Source organism: Palaemon carinicauda, chromosome 22 (assembly GCF_036898095.1).
Source record: "Palaemon carinicauda isolate YSFRI2023 chromosome 22, ASM3689809v2, whole genome shotgun sequence".
Taxonomy (NCBI): domain Eukaryota; kingdom Metazoa; phylum Arthropoda; class Malacostraca; order Decapoda; family Palaemonidae; genus Palaemon; species Palaemon carinicauda.
The window spans coordinates 16,138,525-16,155,742 of record NC_090746.1 but is presented as its reverse complement, the minus strand read 5'-3'; the positions used below and the strand labels follow the sequence as shown (position 1 = coordinate 16,155,742).

The following is a 17,218-nucleotide window of genomic DNA, read 5'->3' as shown; positions in this document are numbered from 1 at the left end:
GCTTTCCCAGAATTTAAATAACCACCTATTACTGTGCAAGAAGGTGAGAACTGCAGGATTACATTATTTTGGAGTAAATGGAGAGCGTGGTTTTCTATACTATTACCATGAATTACATCCAGTACATTATTCATAAATTGTGTACTGTTTTGCTAAAATTAATTTTATCCAAAACTTGGAGAGTATGTTTTAAATTTATAAAAGATTATCGTCAGCAGTAAAGTGAAGGTTTATAGGCCTAACTGAGTGTGTAATGTGAAAGGATTCTGTTGGCAAGAATGAAGAGCAGTGTTGGGAGGTGGTGGATTTAAGTATTTTGTTTTTATTTTACATCATTTTTAAGTCTTGATTTACTTAGCACAATTAGTAAACATGACCATAAGTGAGATTTAGCTTTACAGATATATTCCCGATATACTGTATACATATATAAAAGTTAGACTTCACAAATATATGAAATCTATGCAAGCTCTTTACTGTCATGCAAAATCACATGATTAATATTGTATTTTGTAGCCTTTGTGTATCAGCAGCTCCTCCCTCATGCATAGAAAATGGAAATTTTCTTCACATATTCTAGTCCGGTTTCAGCAAGACCTCTACACAATAACACCCCTAACCTAAAGTTCCCCCCATATAACCTAACCTACAAGCCATGTCCCTATCTAACAGGGTGCTAACCCCCCCCCATGCGACCCCGCCTTACACTGCTGTACTCTTAGCCGGCTGTCATTGTATATACAGGTGTCCGTCATCATACATACACCCCTGGCACTGTATTTATATATTGCAGTGGGTCAAAATGTCCAAGCGCATGTTAATTGTAGTGAGATTATGTTGATGGGGATTTCCCATGGTTAGATAGTGGATCTGGCACCCCATGTTAGGTAAAGATATTTTTATAACTTTATTTTTGCTACCCCAAAACCACGTTTCCCACTGTGAGACTCCTCCATTGTGACTTTGGAAGGGGTCCTCTATCTCGTAAAACTACAATACTGCACTGTACAGAAATTATTTTTATTAGAAATAAAGGTCAAAATTGCATGAAACCAGTAATTATTGAAAACTATTAGATTTTTTTTTTCCCCTTCGTTTGATGTTAGTAGCTCCCAAAACATGCCCTCTAATAACATTTATTTACGGTTCAATAAGTCTGATCTTGTTTGGTGACTCCAAGGGCTTTGTTGCTAAACTCATTTGCATAATTCTATACAATTGCTCTGCCACTAATAATTAAGATGTTTTTTTTTTTGATGAAATACTTGGTGCTTATCCAAAGCTGACCTTTTTTTTTTTTTTTTTTTTTTTTTTCTCAAAGGAGGAGGAGGAACAGTATTTTTACCCAATTTGTTAACCTTTCCAAAATTGGGGGACCCCAGTGGGAAACCAGGATTTTTGGGTGGAGAATGTGAATTGAAGAAACCGTTTTAACATACAGTACAATTAATGGCACCCAGAATTAGGAGTAAACAAGATCACCAGCTAACCTAAACAAACCATCTAATCTAACCTAACCTAGCCTAGGATCTGTGGGGCACCTCGTTAGAACTAAGGATTCGTCCAAGGATTCTACGAGGAATTCTATGGAAACCTTCCTTTTATCGGGCACCTGAACCATGAGTTCCTTTCTCACCAGGTGATCAACCTGTGGGCGAACGTGGTACTTGGGCGTTGGGAGGGGGTGATAGAGAGGTTCCACAGAAGAGGTCTTGAGGCTCAGGAACTGTACCTTGGACGGTTCTTCCTTGTTCAAGATGGAAGAAGTCGAGAGGGCGGCTGAACGCTGGAGGAAGTCCAACCAGGAGACACTTCATTATAGTACCTTTACATCCTGGCCTTATGGTAAGGCTCCACCACCGCCTAAGAAACAGCCACAAGGCAAATCCTCAAGTAGTAGGATAGCAGAGTCCTCAAAAAGGGTGTTGAAGAAGCCCTTTCCTGCACATTACTAGAAGGGCTCAGAGTCCTCCAGTGGAGGAAAAGGGAGTAAGGTGAGCTGTCGAGGTTGCTCCTGCTAAGGAGGGCAATCCTCCCATTTGTCCACCTGTGGAGGGATGCCTGTAACGCCACTGGCAGAAGTGGCTGCAGTTTGGAACTGAACCTTGTACAGTCTCCGTGATTCAGGGTATCGCGTCCCATTAATTCAATCTCTCCCTCCACTGACTCTGGCTCCAGTCCCGTCTAGGTACTATGTGAAAGGATCCACTAAGGAGCTGGCCCTTTTGGGCCAAAGTCCAGACTTTTTGGAGAAGAGAGCTCTCCAAGAGCTCTCCGATGGCTCCCCAGGTTTCTTCAGTGGACTCTTGTGAAAAAGGCGTATGGAGGCTGGAGACCAGTCAATGGCCTCTCGGCCCTGAACAAGTTTGTTCTGCACACACTGTTCGGCATGGAGACGGCAGACACGGTCAGACAAGCAGTAAGATCACAGTACTTCATGTGCTCACTGTATCTCAGACTCATACTCCAGGTCCCAGTCCATCCTTCTTTGAGGAAGTATCTAAGGATCTTACACAAGAACAGACAATACCAGTTCAAAGTGCTGTGTTTCGATCTTTCCACAGCACCCCAGGTTTTCACGAGGGTATTCGTCCTAGTTTCATTTTGGGATTACTAGATCGGCATCTGTCTCCTATGATATCTCGACGATTGGCTGATCCTAGCAGGCTCTGTGGCAACCCTTCTTCAACACTGAAGCAGACTTTTTTTTTTTTATTATTATTATTATTGGCAGGATCTAGGGATCGTGGTATACCTTGAGAAGTCCTCTCTGTTTCCTTTTCAAAGACTAGTATATCTCGGCATGATCATAGACCCTGACCTCCAGAAAATATTTCCATCAGACATGATACAGAGGCTGAGGAAAGCAGCAAGCCTCTTCCTCAAACATGAAGAGCCTCCAGCCCAGCAGTGGCCCGTCTAGTGCCCAACGGCCACCTCAGGATTCGATCTCTCCAGTGGTGGCTGAAATGCAGGTGGAGTCAGCACACAGACTCCCCGGACATGTTGTTCCCCACGGGACTACAGCAGCAGACGAACCTTCACTGGTGGGTGGCAGACGAGAACCTTCGCAGAGGTTCAAACCTTCTCGTCCCTGCCCCAGAATTGGTGATCTATTCGGATGCATCGAAAGAAGGATGGGAGACCCACATGCTGCGCCACATGGCCTCGGGGCTCTGGTCTTAGTTGGAAAGGTACCAGAATATAAATCTCTTAGAGAAGAGGGCAGCCTTCCTGGCTCTCCAAAAGTTCCTGCCTGGTCATTGTGGTGTTTATGAGCAACACCACCACAGTAGTGGCTTACATAAACAAGCAATTCGGTACCTTTTCGCAGCCCTATGCCATCTAGCAGTGGAGATGTTGAAATGGACAGATGACAACTAGGTGTCTCTATCAACCTGCTTTATTCCAGGCAAGTGGAATGTGCTCGCTGACAATCTGAGCAGAGTGACTCAGGTTGTGGGCTTGAGTGGTCTTTGAATCATACAGTAGCCAACAAAGTCCTGACTTTGTTGGGTTCCCCGACCTTGGATCTGTTCGCGATGGCCTGAACTTCAGGATCCTGCTCTACTGCTCCCCAGTCCAGACCTTCAGTCTCTGGCAAAATACATTCCAACAATGGCGGGACAACATTGACGTGTATGCCTTTTCCCCATTCTGTCTGAGAAGGGTGCTCAACAATACCAGAGCATCCAACAACCTATTTATAACGCTCATAGTTCCTCTATGGCATCACTCGGACTGGTTCTCGGACCTTCTGCAGCTCCTGACGGAGATTTCAAGGGAGCTCGCTCCACGACACTATTTATTCAAAAAGCCACGTGTGAACATCTTTCTCAAAGCAGTAGCTTCGCTTCGTCTTCATGCCTGGAGTCTAGCCAGCGCCTCCTCTCAGAGAGGATTTTCGCAACAGGTTTCAAGGATGCCTGGATACTGGCGAAGATCTTCGGCTTCTGTTTACCTGGCCAAGTGGACTGTCTTCTGTGGTTAGTGTTGTGGAAGGGGTATCTTGCCCCTTGATGCCACTTCCAACAATAGCCAAGTTCCTTGTTTATCTTATGGAGGAAAAGCTTCTCTCAGTCTCAGCGGTGAAAGGCTACCGCTCAGCTTTAGCCTCGCTTTTAGACTGAAGTGAATTGATATTTCTTTTTCGTTGGAGTTCTCTCCTCATAGGAAGTTATGAGCTTGCTTGCCCCCAGCTGGAAGTTAGACCTCCTACTATGGTCAGTGTCCTTGGATCTCTAGGGTGCTCCTTACGAACCATTACGCCAGGCAACAGATCGTGTATCCTAAGTCGTTGCCCATTCAAGTGGATAGGGGCAGGTAACACTCGGCTTCATCCCTGAGTTTATTACAAAGACTCAAAATCCAGGTGTTGTGGATCCTAGATTCAGGCCCTTTCGGATGGGAGTTTTTGTTCTGTAACTAATGATCCAGATCAACTGTTACTTTGCCCAGTGAAGAGTTTGAGGTACTGTATTACCTTAAATGTACTGCAGGAGCTCATCCCCAGGTGTCAGCACTGTGAGTGTCAAGAGGAGGATCACAAAGAACATCATATCTGCTTGGATTCGCAGGGTCATAGACCGTGCTTTGAATCCCGATACACTTCATACTTAACGTCCTAAAGCTCATGATGTTAGGGCTATTGGTACGTGCCTAGCATTCAAGAAAATTTACTCTGTGACACAGGTTCTTCATTGGTCCTGTGGTGGCTGCATAACAAGTGGTTTAAACACCTCATGCTCCTTGATGGACAAGTAGCAAATTGTTGAGGGCATAGGTTACCTGGGATTAATCTGAGATGAATGTGTGAGAATGGCTGGCTCTTTCTTTCATCTTCGCTTTCCTTGGGAACAGCACCTATGGTCTTCTGCAAGCTAGCCTTGCTATCTGTAGGTGATAACAATTTCCCTTGTTAAATCTTGTATAGAAATAAGACTTGTTACGTCCATACCCCGTGCGAAGTGGGATTGGGTAATGTCTGTGGATGATCCTAAGATTCCTATCGTCTTGAGGAAATCTTATCTAGACCAGTCACATTGCTAGTATCACAAGCAGACAGGTTGCTCAGGCCGCTATCCATGCATCGCCCGATGTTTTAGCGAGGTGTAAAGTTTCTCTCGGTTATGTGTAGAGCACGTATGGGAAAAACCTGGGTCAAATGCCAAGCCAGTTAGCAGTTAGCTTGGACTTCCATCCTCCCAATGGATGAGTCTTGCCTATTTAGGAAGGTTTGTATTTAGTGTTAAAACAAATAACAAATTTGGAAGTAATTTTTTTTTTCTTAATGATTCAAACCTGTAGCTATTTATACAAAGTTGTCCTGCCAGCACCTGTCCCCCTGGAAAGTCCTGTCTGCAATCAAAAGTGGGTCAGACACTGGTGTATGAGTGAGTGGGGTAGCTGGCTATCCTCCCTTGCTAACTAGCATGTCTGTAGTTATACCTTGCTAAGAAGTCTTTATGGCTAGTCTTCCAGCTTTGCCGAAAGTATATCATTATGAATAGCTACAGGTTTGTATCGTTAGAAAAAATACAAATTACTTCCAAATTTTTCATATTTACCTTGTTAAGCATTGACCTATTTCTAGTATTTTCTGCTTTTTAGTGATATTTAAACATACGAAGTCCGTCTATGTAATGGACTTACTGTTGGACCCTGCTGGGGAAAATAACATTGTATACATGTAAAGAGGGAGGTGACTAAAATATGTTGCAAGTACTTAATGTAATAAAATGTCTGGATTTTGTAAAATGTTAATGAAAAAACTGTATGATGTAACATAGTGCATCATTAGATGAGTAAAGGATTAATGATAAATACCATTTCTCAATTGTAACTGTTGTGGCTTGGTACAAGTAGATTTGGATCACATTGGTTTGTATATTATCTTAAAGCTGTAATTACCTGTACATTTTTAATCATTGGCTATACAATATTTTTTTTTCCATAGGCTCTGTTTGTTCTAAGTTAATAAATGTTCCTATCTTTTTCATAGATATGCAGAGTGATGGGACATATCACTTGAAGATCCTCGTGCCAAGTGTAGCAGCAGGTGCAATTATCGGAAAAGGGGGTGAAACCATAGCTCAGCTACAGAAAGACACCTCGGCCAGGGTGAAGATGTCAAAAGCTAATGATTTCTATCCAGGTAAGATTCGTTTGCACTATGAATGGAGGATGTACCTTATTTTAGGAGTAAATGGTAATATTAGGATAAACCAGTGTGTTTTGTACATTGGAAGTTTTAATGTAGTTCACCGTGAAACTGTGTTCCTTTTCATAATAGGTAGTTTTTCAGAAAAAATCTTGTTGTGGTGGCCTGAGTGGTAATGTCCCTGACTGGTAATCGCCAGACTGGGGTTTAAGTCCCGCTTAAAATCATTAGTTCCTTTGGTTGCTGCAACCTCACCATCCTTGTGAGCTAAGAATTGGTGGTTTTGGGGGAGCCTATAGGTCTGTCTGCGGAGTCATCAGCAGCCATTGCCTGGGCCTCCTTAGTCCTAGCTTGGGTAGAGATGGGCTTGGGCACTGCTCATCTGTAAGATGGTCAGTCCCTAGGGCATTGTTCTGCTTGATAGGACAATGCCACTATCCCTTGTCTCTGCCATTCATGAGTGGCCTTTAAGCCTTTAAATGAAATTTTTATGAATAGAACTTACCTGGCAGTTATATATACATAGCTAATAATCTCTATTTCGGCAGAATTTTTCTAAACATGGCGACCGCCTTGTGGTGGTTGGATGGTAACACCCGTTAAAGGGTGGTAGGAGGAATCATTCCCGTTTTCTGTTCTTCAGTTCATCTCTGCCGGCCGGATCGACAACACGTTGGTCCGTCATTAAGAGTTTTTCTTTGCTTTCCCTGCTCGGTGTACCAGTCTGCTTTTTGGTGAAGTACTCTGATTTGGGGTTTTGGCGATCGTGTTTTTTTGTTATCTCTTAGCTTTTTTGCTGTTTTCATTATGAGTGAAAAAAGTCATTACCGTGTCTGTGCGAATGGGGAATGTAAGGTGAGACTACTGAAAATGGCGGTAGACCCTCACACTGTGTGTTTGAATTGTAGGGGTTTTGTTTGTGCCCTTAATAATAGGTCTGGGGAATGTAAAGTTTTGGAGGAGAAAGATTGGTTGATTATGAAGCGCTAGGTGCATAAACTAGAGCTCGATAGAGTTAGGAGAGCTTCTAGGCCTAAGTCTAAGTATGTTAGTGGTAAGGAAGACGAACTTAGTGTAGATTTATCTTTTGAACCTATAATTGATTCCTCTTTGGAAGTTGATCCTTCCCTTGAGTTAGTAACTCCAGCACCTCCTACAGGTTCCGTATCTACGGATGACCCTCTGTACGCTAGCCTGGCTGCCGAGTTGAAGGCCATTAAAGAACAACTGGAGGCCTTTAAAGGTAAGGAAAGTGAAAGTGCTTGTGTTAGTGCAGTGGAGGTGGCGACTGACCGAACCTGTCATTACCCTAGGCCTAGACCTCTACCAAGCTCCCAGGACCAAGGGAGAAGGTACGTCGATGACCGAAAGGGGGTGAGAGGTATGTACCCTCGGTCAGCCGTCGCCTCAGACAGTCCTGTTGTCGATTCCCTGGCTGCTCTTGACCGTCACGGGAAAGACGTGTCGTATGTGTTGTTTTCTTCTCCGAATTCGTCCAGACGTAAATGGAAGTTTGAAGCTTCAAGACCTACTAAGAGGAGATGGAACCGCGACGAACGGTCTCGTTCTTTCTCTCCCGGTTCTAGCAGTTATGAACCTTGTCCGTCGGAGGATGATTTCGACTCCGTGCCTGTGAAAAGGGCGAAGCCTAAGCCTACTGCCGAAGATCCTCCCCCTTCTATGAGTGTTATTCGTCAGCCCTCCACTTCGGGTCCGCAAGACCCAGCTGATGTTGCTAAATCCTTTGTCTGTCATGCAGGAACAACTTTTTATGTTAGAGCAAGCATTTAGCCGCCCTCACGCCCAGTCTGATACACGTAAAGACGACCCGTTACCTATTAAGAAGTCTGCTTCTAAGAGAGAACGGAGTTCTTCTCTAAAGAAAACTTCTCCCTCTCTACGCCAGGATGAGGAATGTGTGCTTTCACAAGGCGATACTTCTTCTCGATACCAGGACGATACGGTTTCTCGTTCTCGATACCGAGACGATACTTTATCAAACGATGCTGCTTCTCGTTCTCGATGCCAGGACGATACCGCCTCCCGTTCACGATACCAGCACGATACCTCCTCTCGTTCGCTTCGCCACAACGATACCTCTCGTTCTCTACGCCAGGACGATACCTCCTCTCGTTCACGACGATACCGACCCTAGTTCTCGACGCCATGACGATACCGCCTCTCGTTCACGACGCCATGACGATACCGCCTCTCGTTCTCGACGCCAGGACGATACCGCCTCTCGCTCTCGACACCAGAACGACTCTGCCTCTCGTTCTCGGTGCCAGGGTGATACCAGCCTTCCTCTTCGGGACGATACTGCCTCTCGTTCCAAGGATTCTTCTAGCGCTGGACTCCAGGATGCAACCCGTCTTTTGCAGGACGATGCCTTTGATTTACCCTTGTCGGGTTCTAAGGAACCTTCTCGTTCAAAATATATTGCAGATGTGGATCAGGACCTCGAGGATGTTTCTGATGACGATGATAATCCTGCCGACGCTGCGGGAGATTACAAAGTTCTCTCTCGCTCCCTTCTTGAACTTTTTGGAGAGGAATTCCAACCTGCTGCCCCTCAATCTCCTCAGTCCCAATTGAACAGAAAGAAGGCCAAGAAACAGTCGGCCTTCATCAAGATGAAACTGTCTATTTCAGCAAAGAAGGCTCTTACAAAGATTGATGACTGAATGAAGGAGCGGAGACAAGCAGTTAAGACTTCCTTCTCGTTTCCACCAGCTCGTCTTGCTTCAAAAGCGGGTATGTGGTATGCAACTTGGGAACCTTTGGGTTTGGGAGTGCCTTCCTCCTCCAAGGGTGACTTCTCTGGCTTAGTGGACTCTGCTAGAAGGCATGCTCTCAACTCAGCCAAGGTCATGTGGTGGATGTCGGAGCTGGATCATCTCGTCAAAGGTATTTTTAGAGCCTTTGAGGATTTTAGTTTTCTAGACTGGTCGCTTGGGACTCTGGCAAGGAAAACTGACCAGATGGAAGGATCTAGGGACCTTACCAGTATTATGTCCTGTATGGACAAGGCCCTCAGAGATGGGGCGAATGAGTTGGCTGCGCTGTTCTCAGCTGGGATCCTAAAGAAGAGAGCCCTGCTTTGCTCTTTTGCTTCTAGGTCTGTTACCACTGCACAAAAGTCTGAGCTTCTTTACGCCCCACTCTCTCAACATCTTTTTCCCCGAGTCCCTGGTTAATGACATTACGCTTTCTCTGGCCCAAAAAGCCACCCAAGACCTTTTATCTCGTTCTGCTCGAAAGCCCTTGGCAGCTCCTCCTCCTTCTTCGAAACGGGAGGAAAGGAGATTCCAGCAGCCCTTTCGGGGCAGGACTTCTTCTTCAAGACCAGATTTTAGAGGGAGAAGGCAAGAATCAGGACCAAGATCTACCAGGGGTTCTTTCACACCTCGCTCCAGAAAATGAAGTTCGTCTCCTCCAGACAGTAGGCGCAAGACTGTCAGGTTTTTGGCAGTCTTGGAAGAGGAGAGGGGCGGACACCTGATCCCTCTCAGTCATCAAGGAAGGATACAAGATCCCCTTTCTGAAAAACCTCCTTTCGCAGATGCTCCGCTGGCCTTAGTAGCCCGGTACTCGGATCCGGGGAAACAGAAGGCCCTAATAGACCTTGTCGACCAAATGCTAGACAAGGGAGCGATAGAACCGGTTCGGGATCTATCCTCCCCAGGCTTTTACAATCGCCTGTTTCTGGTCCCCAAGAACTCGGGCGGATGGAGACCCGTCCTGGATGTCAGCTCTCTCAACGTCTTTGTGGAGAAGACAAAGTTCTCCATGGAGACGACTCAGTCGGTGCTGGCGTCAGTACGTCCAGGGGACTGGATGGTGTTCCTCGACTTGCAGGACGCGTATTTCCATGTCCCCATCCATTCGACTTAGAGGAAGTACCTGATATTTGTAATGCAGGGCAAGTGCTTCCAATTCAGAGCTCTTTGCTTCGGTCTCAGCACGGCTCCTCAAGTTTTCACCAGGATAATGGCGAATGTGTCAGGCTGGCTGCATCAGGAGGGGATAAGGATATCCTTGTATCTGGACGATTGGCTGATTTGTTCACGATCGAGGGAGAAATGTCTGGAGGATTTATGGAAGACTTTTATGATGGCTCAAGATCTAGGCCTGGTCATCAACAGGGAGAAGTCTCAGATCAGACCAAATCAGACTATTCTCTATTTGGGGATAATTCTGAATTCAGTTCTTTTTCGGGCTTCTCCCTCTCAGGAAAGACAGACCAAGTGTCTTGTAAAAGTCAGAACTTTCCTGGACAAGAAGAGGTGCTCAGCGAAGGAGTGGATGAGTTTGCTGGGGACTCTATCCTCCCTCGAACAGTTTGTCTCTCTGGGGAGACTCCACCTAAGGCCTCTGCAGCACTTTCTTTCGAAGACGTGGAACAGAAAGACGCAGGAAGACTCCTTTTCCTTCCCCATTCCAACAGAAGTCAAGAATCTTCTGAAGTGGTGGCTGGACCCAACCTTGTTAGGGGAAGGGATCTCCTTACACAAGAAGAACCCAGACCTAGTGTTGTTTTCAGACGCATCAGAGTCAGGTTGGGGGGCAACACTAGGAAGCAAGGAGGTCTCAGGCTATTGGGAAGGAATTCGGCTGGGATGGCACATCAACAACAAGGAGCTGATGGCCATTTTTCTGGGGCTAAAGGCCTTCAAAGACTTGGTGTCTGGGAAGATTGTGGAGGTCAACTCAGACAACACCACAGCTCTTGCTTACATCAGGAAGCAAGGAGGGACTTTCACTCTGTCTCTGTTCGAGACAGCAAGAGAGCTCCTTCTTTGGGCAAAGGAAACAGTATAAGCCTGCTGACGAGGTTTGTTCAGGGACAGAAGAATGTGAGGGTGGACATGCTCAGCAGGAAAGGGCAGGTCCTTCCCACAGAATGGACCCTCAACCAACAGGTCTGTCAGAGTCTCTTGAGGCTGTGGGGGAGACCCCTCATCGATCTTTTCGCCTCCAACTTATCCAAGAGGATCCCCATCTATTGCTCCCTAGTTCCGGACAAGGAGGCAATAGCAGTAGACGCCTTTTTGATGGATTGGACGGGTATGGACACTTATGCTTTTTCCCCGTTCAAGATCATCAATCTGGTAGTCAGGAAATTCGCTCTCCTCGATTCGGGACGAATGATCCTGATAGCTCCGTTCTGGCCGATGAGGGAATGGTTCACGGAGGTGGTGGACTTGTTGATGGACTTTCCAAGAAGCCTCCCTGCAAGTCCAAATCTGCTCAGATAACCCCACTTCGAGAGATATCATCAAAACCCCCTCGCTCTCAATCTGACTGCCTTCAGACTATCGAGAAGCTCGTCAGATCGAGAGGCTTTTCAGCACAAGCTGCGAAAGCTATCACCAGAGCGAGGAGGGTCTCTTCACAGAGGGTCTACCAGTCCAAGTGGGAGACTTTTAGAGCTTGGTGTAGGAAGCACAAGATTTCCTCATCCACTACCTCTGTGAGTCAGATTGCGGATTTCTTGTTGTACCTCGGGCAGGACGCTAAGCTGGCTGTGTCCACTATCAAGGGGTACAAAAGTATGCTCTCTTCTGTCTGTCGGCATAGAGGCATGGACTTGTCTCGCGATAAGGACTTACATGACCTCTTGAAGTCTTTTGAGACGACCAAGCAGGCCCAGTTAAAGTCCCCTTCTTGGAACCTTGATGTGGTTCTTAAATTTCTGTGCACCAAGAGATTTGAGCCCATCTCACAGGCTCCCCTTAGGGAGGTTACCAAGAAAACCCTCTTTCTTTTGGCCTTAGCAACAGCTGAAAGAGTCAGTGAAGTCCATGCAATTGAAAAACAGGTAGGCTTCAATCTGAATGGGGCAGTTTGTGCCTTAAGATTAGACTTTCTCGCTAAGAACGAGAACCCTTCTAAGCCCTGGCCAAAGACCTTTGAGGTTCCGAACTTGACCAACCTAGTGGGTCAAGAGCAAGAGAGGCTCCTCTGCCCAGTACGAGCCCTCAAGACCTACTTGTCTCGCACGAAAAATGTGAGTCTCTTCTAGCTCCCTGTGGTGTTCTGTGAAAGATCCTCAGAAGCCCCTTTCCAAGAACGCTTTGTCTTTTTTCCTGAGGGAAGTTATAAGAGAAGCACATCTCTTGTGTGAGGAGGAACACTTCGGACTTTTAAAAGTGCAAGCTCATGAAGTGAGAGCCATTGCGACCTCGCTTGCTTACTGCAAGAACATGTCGCTCCGTCAAATTATGGATGCGACATTCTGGAGGAGCAACTCTGTGTTCGCCTCTCATTACCTTAGAGAGGTGAGAGTGGATTATGAGAAATGCTATACCTTGGGCCCATACTTAGCTACGGCTTCTGTATTAGGCAAAGGAGTTACGACCTCCCCTCAACCTTAGTTTTGTATACTTGTGCATAGGTTGGTGTTTTTTTATTGGTTGTCTGAGGACTTCGACTTGTGTACAGTCACCTCAGTCTAGTTAGATAATTTTTATCTACTTTGCAAAAGTTAGGTGGTTGGTTTGGTAAGGTTGCAGTTTTTATTTTGGGCAATAGGTAGTCCTGAAGTCTAGTCAGATTGTTGGTCTCACCCCGTTGACAGACTCGATTGATTGTTTTCAGCACTGCAGGTCACATCCTGGCTGACACTCCTAAGGGAAAGCGACTCAAGAGGCAGGAACCTTTGAAGTCAGCTACCTTAGCAGGTAAGGAATCAACGTGTTTATTTATCCTACAGCTTTTTTGGTTGTTTCCCCAACAATGTTTACTGTCTATCACCCTCCTCCAAATGTGTTAATCAGCTATGTATATATAACTGCCAGGTAAGTTCTATTCATAAAAATGGAGTTTTTATGATAAAACAAAGTTTTGTGAATACTTACCTGGCAGTTATATATACATTCGAAGGCCCACCCACCTCCCCTCAGGAGACAGGTCGGGCATAGATGAACTGAAGAACAGAAAACGGGAATGATTCCTCCTACCACCCTTTAACAGGTGTTACCATCCAACCACCACAAGGCGGTTGCCATGTTTAGAAAAATTCTGCCGAAATAGAGATTATTAGCTATGTATATATAACTGCCAGGTAAGTATTCACAAAACTTTGTTTTATCATAAAAACTCCATATTTTTTGCATGCATGAGTGAGTACAAGCCATCACTGCAGGAGCTTAATGCAGATGTGGTTTTAACTTGAATTAGTTGTTGAGTTGCCACCTCATTGCTGGTCCTATGTACCAAATTTTACACATTTACTATTTATCTGAAACATTCAAATGTTAGTTATTCATTCTCAGTACTGAACACTTACAGATTATAAAATGTCAAGGTAACTGTTCAAATTAAATGAAACAAAAACCTAATGCTTTTATCTGAATAAGTAAATGTTTTTGTTCGAGATGAAAAGATCTTTAATATTTAGAGTAAGCTTCTATCAATTGAAAATATCAACAGAGGAAAAAACTACCTAGATAATAAAAGCATAACTAATTACAGTATACTCTACACATTTTTAAGTCTCTCTCTCTCTCTCTCTCTCTCTCTCTCTCTCTCTCTCTCTCTCTCTCTCTCTCTCTCTCTCTCTCTCATTCATATATATATATTTTTAATGCAGTTAAATCTTCATATTTCTTTGAAAAATATTAAAGATTTCTTTCTATCCTTATTCGATGTTTCGATTATGGGAATACTAACGGATCGGAACAAAATCACTTGATTTGCCTCTCGCCTTCCGCCAGAAGAAATATAACATCAGACTATTTTTTTCTTATCTTTACGGTAAGTTGTACTAATCTCCTAACTAATGATACAGACCACTAAAACACTTGATATCGTTACTCGGTGTTTCGATTATGGGAATGCTGTAATAAGATTACTCGGCAACATAATGAAAGGAAATCATTCAGTTTGTCAGCGTGCTTCCGCCAAATATGACGTCACAAGATACGTGACGTATACTCTACAAAGAATGATTCCGTCGGTCAAAATTAAAATAAAACAATTCAGTAAACTAACCTTCTGCATTTTATTTAACATTACCAAAACAACCACGAAGCAGTTAAATGCACAGTACTGTTACATACAGTAAATACAGTACGGTACAAGTCAGCTGATTTGATCAGCGTGAAAAGGTAAACATTACGTACAGTACAGTACATAATGCAAATGGCCGCTTGTTTACGTAAGTTTCTAGCAAAAAAAAAAATGGGTAATGGAACAATAAAATAGCTTTCAGTACATTTATTTAAAAAGGAATTAATGTACAGTACTGTACTAAATGTACAGTACACTATATTTACTACGATTTTTCTTTAAGTCGGCTGATTCAGAAATGCAGTGCATATGTATGGCCGATTGTTTGTGCAAGTTTCTATTATGTAGTGTGCAGTACAGGATAATAAAACAACTTACTGTACTGAACTTTACAGTATTATACAGACTACTGTAATATGATAAAGTAAAATATTTGTAATAACCTATTTTATATGAAATGGGGCTATTTGTTGACCTCTACGTCTGAAAATCGTAGACATCTGAGTCAGGTTACGCCTACCCTAGACCAAAATTTAACACTAACGACTTACGAACAATCCAGCTTACGAACAGACTCTCGGTCCCTATTGTGTTTGTAAGTTGGGGACTGCCTGTATTGGCAAGGTTTATCCCTGGGAAGAAGAACTTCCTAGCCGACGGTCTCAGCAGGATGGGTCAGATAGTAGGAACAGAGTGGTCCCTCCTCCCAGAAGTAGCCAGGCTCATCATTCAACGGTGGGGTTCCCCGGTGATGGACCTCTTTGCAACCAAGCTGAACGCACAACTCCCCGTGTATTGTTCTCCTGTCCCAGACCCAAAGGCAGCCTTGGAGGATGCCTTTCAGCACAAGTGGGACAACCTAGACGTGTGCGCTTTTCCCCCCTTCACGTTGATCAGGCAAGTGCTCAACAGAGTAAGGGCTGCCCGGAACTTAAGGATGACTTTGGTAGCGCCCTGGTGGCCGGAGAGAGAGTGGTTCGCAGACCTAAAAGACCTGGCAAGCCATCCTCCGTGGCCACTCCCCGACAGGCCAGATCTTCTACAACAGCCACACTTTCTCAGGTTCCACGACAACCCACAGTCTCTACGCCTTCACGCCTGGAGACTATTGAGCGCCTCCTGAGGAAGGAAGGATATTCGTCAGGAACGGCTAAGAAGATGTCGCGATACCTAAGAAGGTCGTCGGCAGCGGTCTACCAAGCGAAATGGGCCTCTTTCACGAAGTGGTGCGCTTCGAAGAGCATCAAACCCCTCAAAGCCTCAGTCCCAGATATCGCAGACTTTCTAGTATATCTCAGAGACGAGATAGGGATGTCAATCCCAGCTATAAAAGGAGTACGAGCAGCCTTGAGTCAAGTCTTCCTTCTGAAGGGCATCGACCTGGGCTCCTCTAGACACATCTCTATGCTTATCAGGAGTTTTGAACAGTCCTTCTCCCCTCAAACTGTTAGGGTACCTCAGTGGGACTTGGCTAGGGTCCTGAAGATGTTAAGTAGCCCCCCGTTCGAACCAATGAAGGATATTGTAGACAGGGATCTCACTCTCAAGACGGTCTTTTTGTTGGCCTTGGCCTCTGAGAAAAGGGTAGGTGAGATCTATGGGCTGTCTTATGACGTCTCTCATTCGAAGGGGTGGAGAGAGAGCTCCCTCAAGTTCGTCCCTTCGTTCGTGGCGAAAACCCAGAACCCAGCGGTCTGGGATCCTAAATTCGAGGGTTTCTCTCTGCCAGCTATTCCTAGGACTGGGAATCCTGAGGATTTGAGGTTATGCCCTGTCCGTGCCATTAGGAAATACCTTGAGAGGACTGTACATCTCCGGCCGGGCATCAAGAGCCTTTTCGTCTCCACAGGTGTTACAAAGAAGCAGGTATCGAAGAATACCATATCCTTTTGGTTGAGACAAGTTATTGCCAGGGCCTACAAGGAGGAGGGACTAGCCGTGCCAGGTACTCCCAAGCCCCATGACATCAGAGGTCTGAGCACTTCCTTAGCCTTTGAGAAGAACATGGCAGTGGGCCAGATCCTTCGGGCGGGCACCTGGTCGAACCAGTCGACCTTTACTGCCCGTTACCTCAAGGATTACTCAAGAAGGTCCTTAGACGGGTTCTCCATTGGGATAGTCATCTCCGCGCTCCAAGTGATTTAACGGTGAAGCCCCGGGCACAATCGTGGATAGCAAAACCAGGAGACACAGGTTCGTTCCTTTTCACCCTAATCCCCGTTTCCTATCCCTATCGGAGATAACCACACTTATGTAACCAATGAAGAACATGTCTCTGCAACTTTGTTACTGGACTGAACATCAGAAGATTTTCAAAGGGTGAGTACTTAGACACTAACGTGAGCTCTTTGTGTAGTTTACCCTACAGTTCGTTTCCCAGTTTTAAGAACCTAGTTCATATCTAGGGTACTTGGCGTCCGCTTTGCTGGGTCTGAATGTCAGGAAGCCACTCCCACCTCCTAAAGTGTAAGTCTCCTAAGAAAGTAGTTCGAGGTAAGTATTTGTGTTGGAACAAATAAAAAATTTTAAGTAATTTTTATTTTTCCTAACATACTTACCGAGAACTACTTTCGGGTAATGGCCCCCCCTACCTTCCCCGAGTGCCTTTCTGCCCTTGCGGGGACTGGTTGCAACATCCGAGGAACTTACTGGCTAACGGGACCCAAGCTGACGCCGACCTAGCTCAGGACTACCCTCGGGGCACGTTCTCTTACTCCCGGGTTAGCCCTCCATAGAAAACGGGTGTAGGGTATACTACACAAAACTCTAGTCGGTAGAGAGGAGATTACAGGTAACTCCTAAGAAAGTAGTTCTCAGTAAGTATGTTAGGAAAAATAAAAATTACTTAAAATTTTTGATTTTAATTTTCCCTTGCTATACCAACCTGATTCCTTTACATTAAATTTCCCACCACAAGCACCCCTCTTAGTCTTAGGCTTATGGATGGAAGGGGCTTTTCTCTGTGCCATCTGTTAACCATTTATCTTGGTTATTTTATTGGTAGGAAAAATACAAGGTATTTAGATTTTATTTGTTTCAATTTTT

The 17,218-nt window shown here is 45.0% G+C and overlaps 1 protein-coding gene across 3 annotated transcripts in view; it reads left to right on the top strand.

Moving 5' to 3' along the window:
• The window catches only part of ps (RNA-binding protein Nova-1-like protein passilla), a 100,289-nt gene that overhangs the window by 2,022 nt on the left and 81,049 nt on the right, over positions 1-17,218 (top strand). For all 3 annotated transcript variants that reach the window (XR_011039404.1, XM_068345989.1, XM_068345988.1), the window contains exon 2: positions 6,002-6,154. Coding sequence is in view for 2 of the 3 variants with exons in the window: in XM_068345989.1 (XP_068202090.1) it covers positions 6,002-6,154 (153 nt within the window). In the remaining variant the exon portion in view is untranslated. The remainder of the gene's footprint in view (positions 1-6,001; positions 6,155-17,218) is intronic.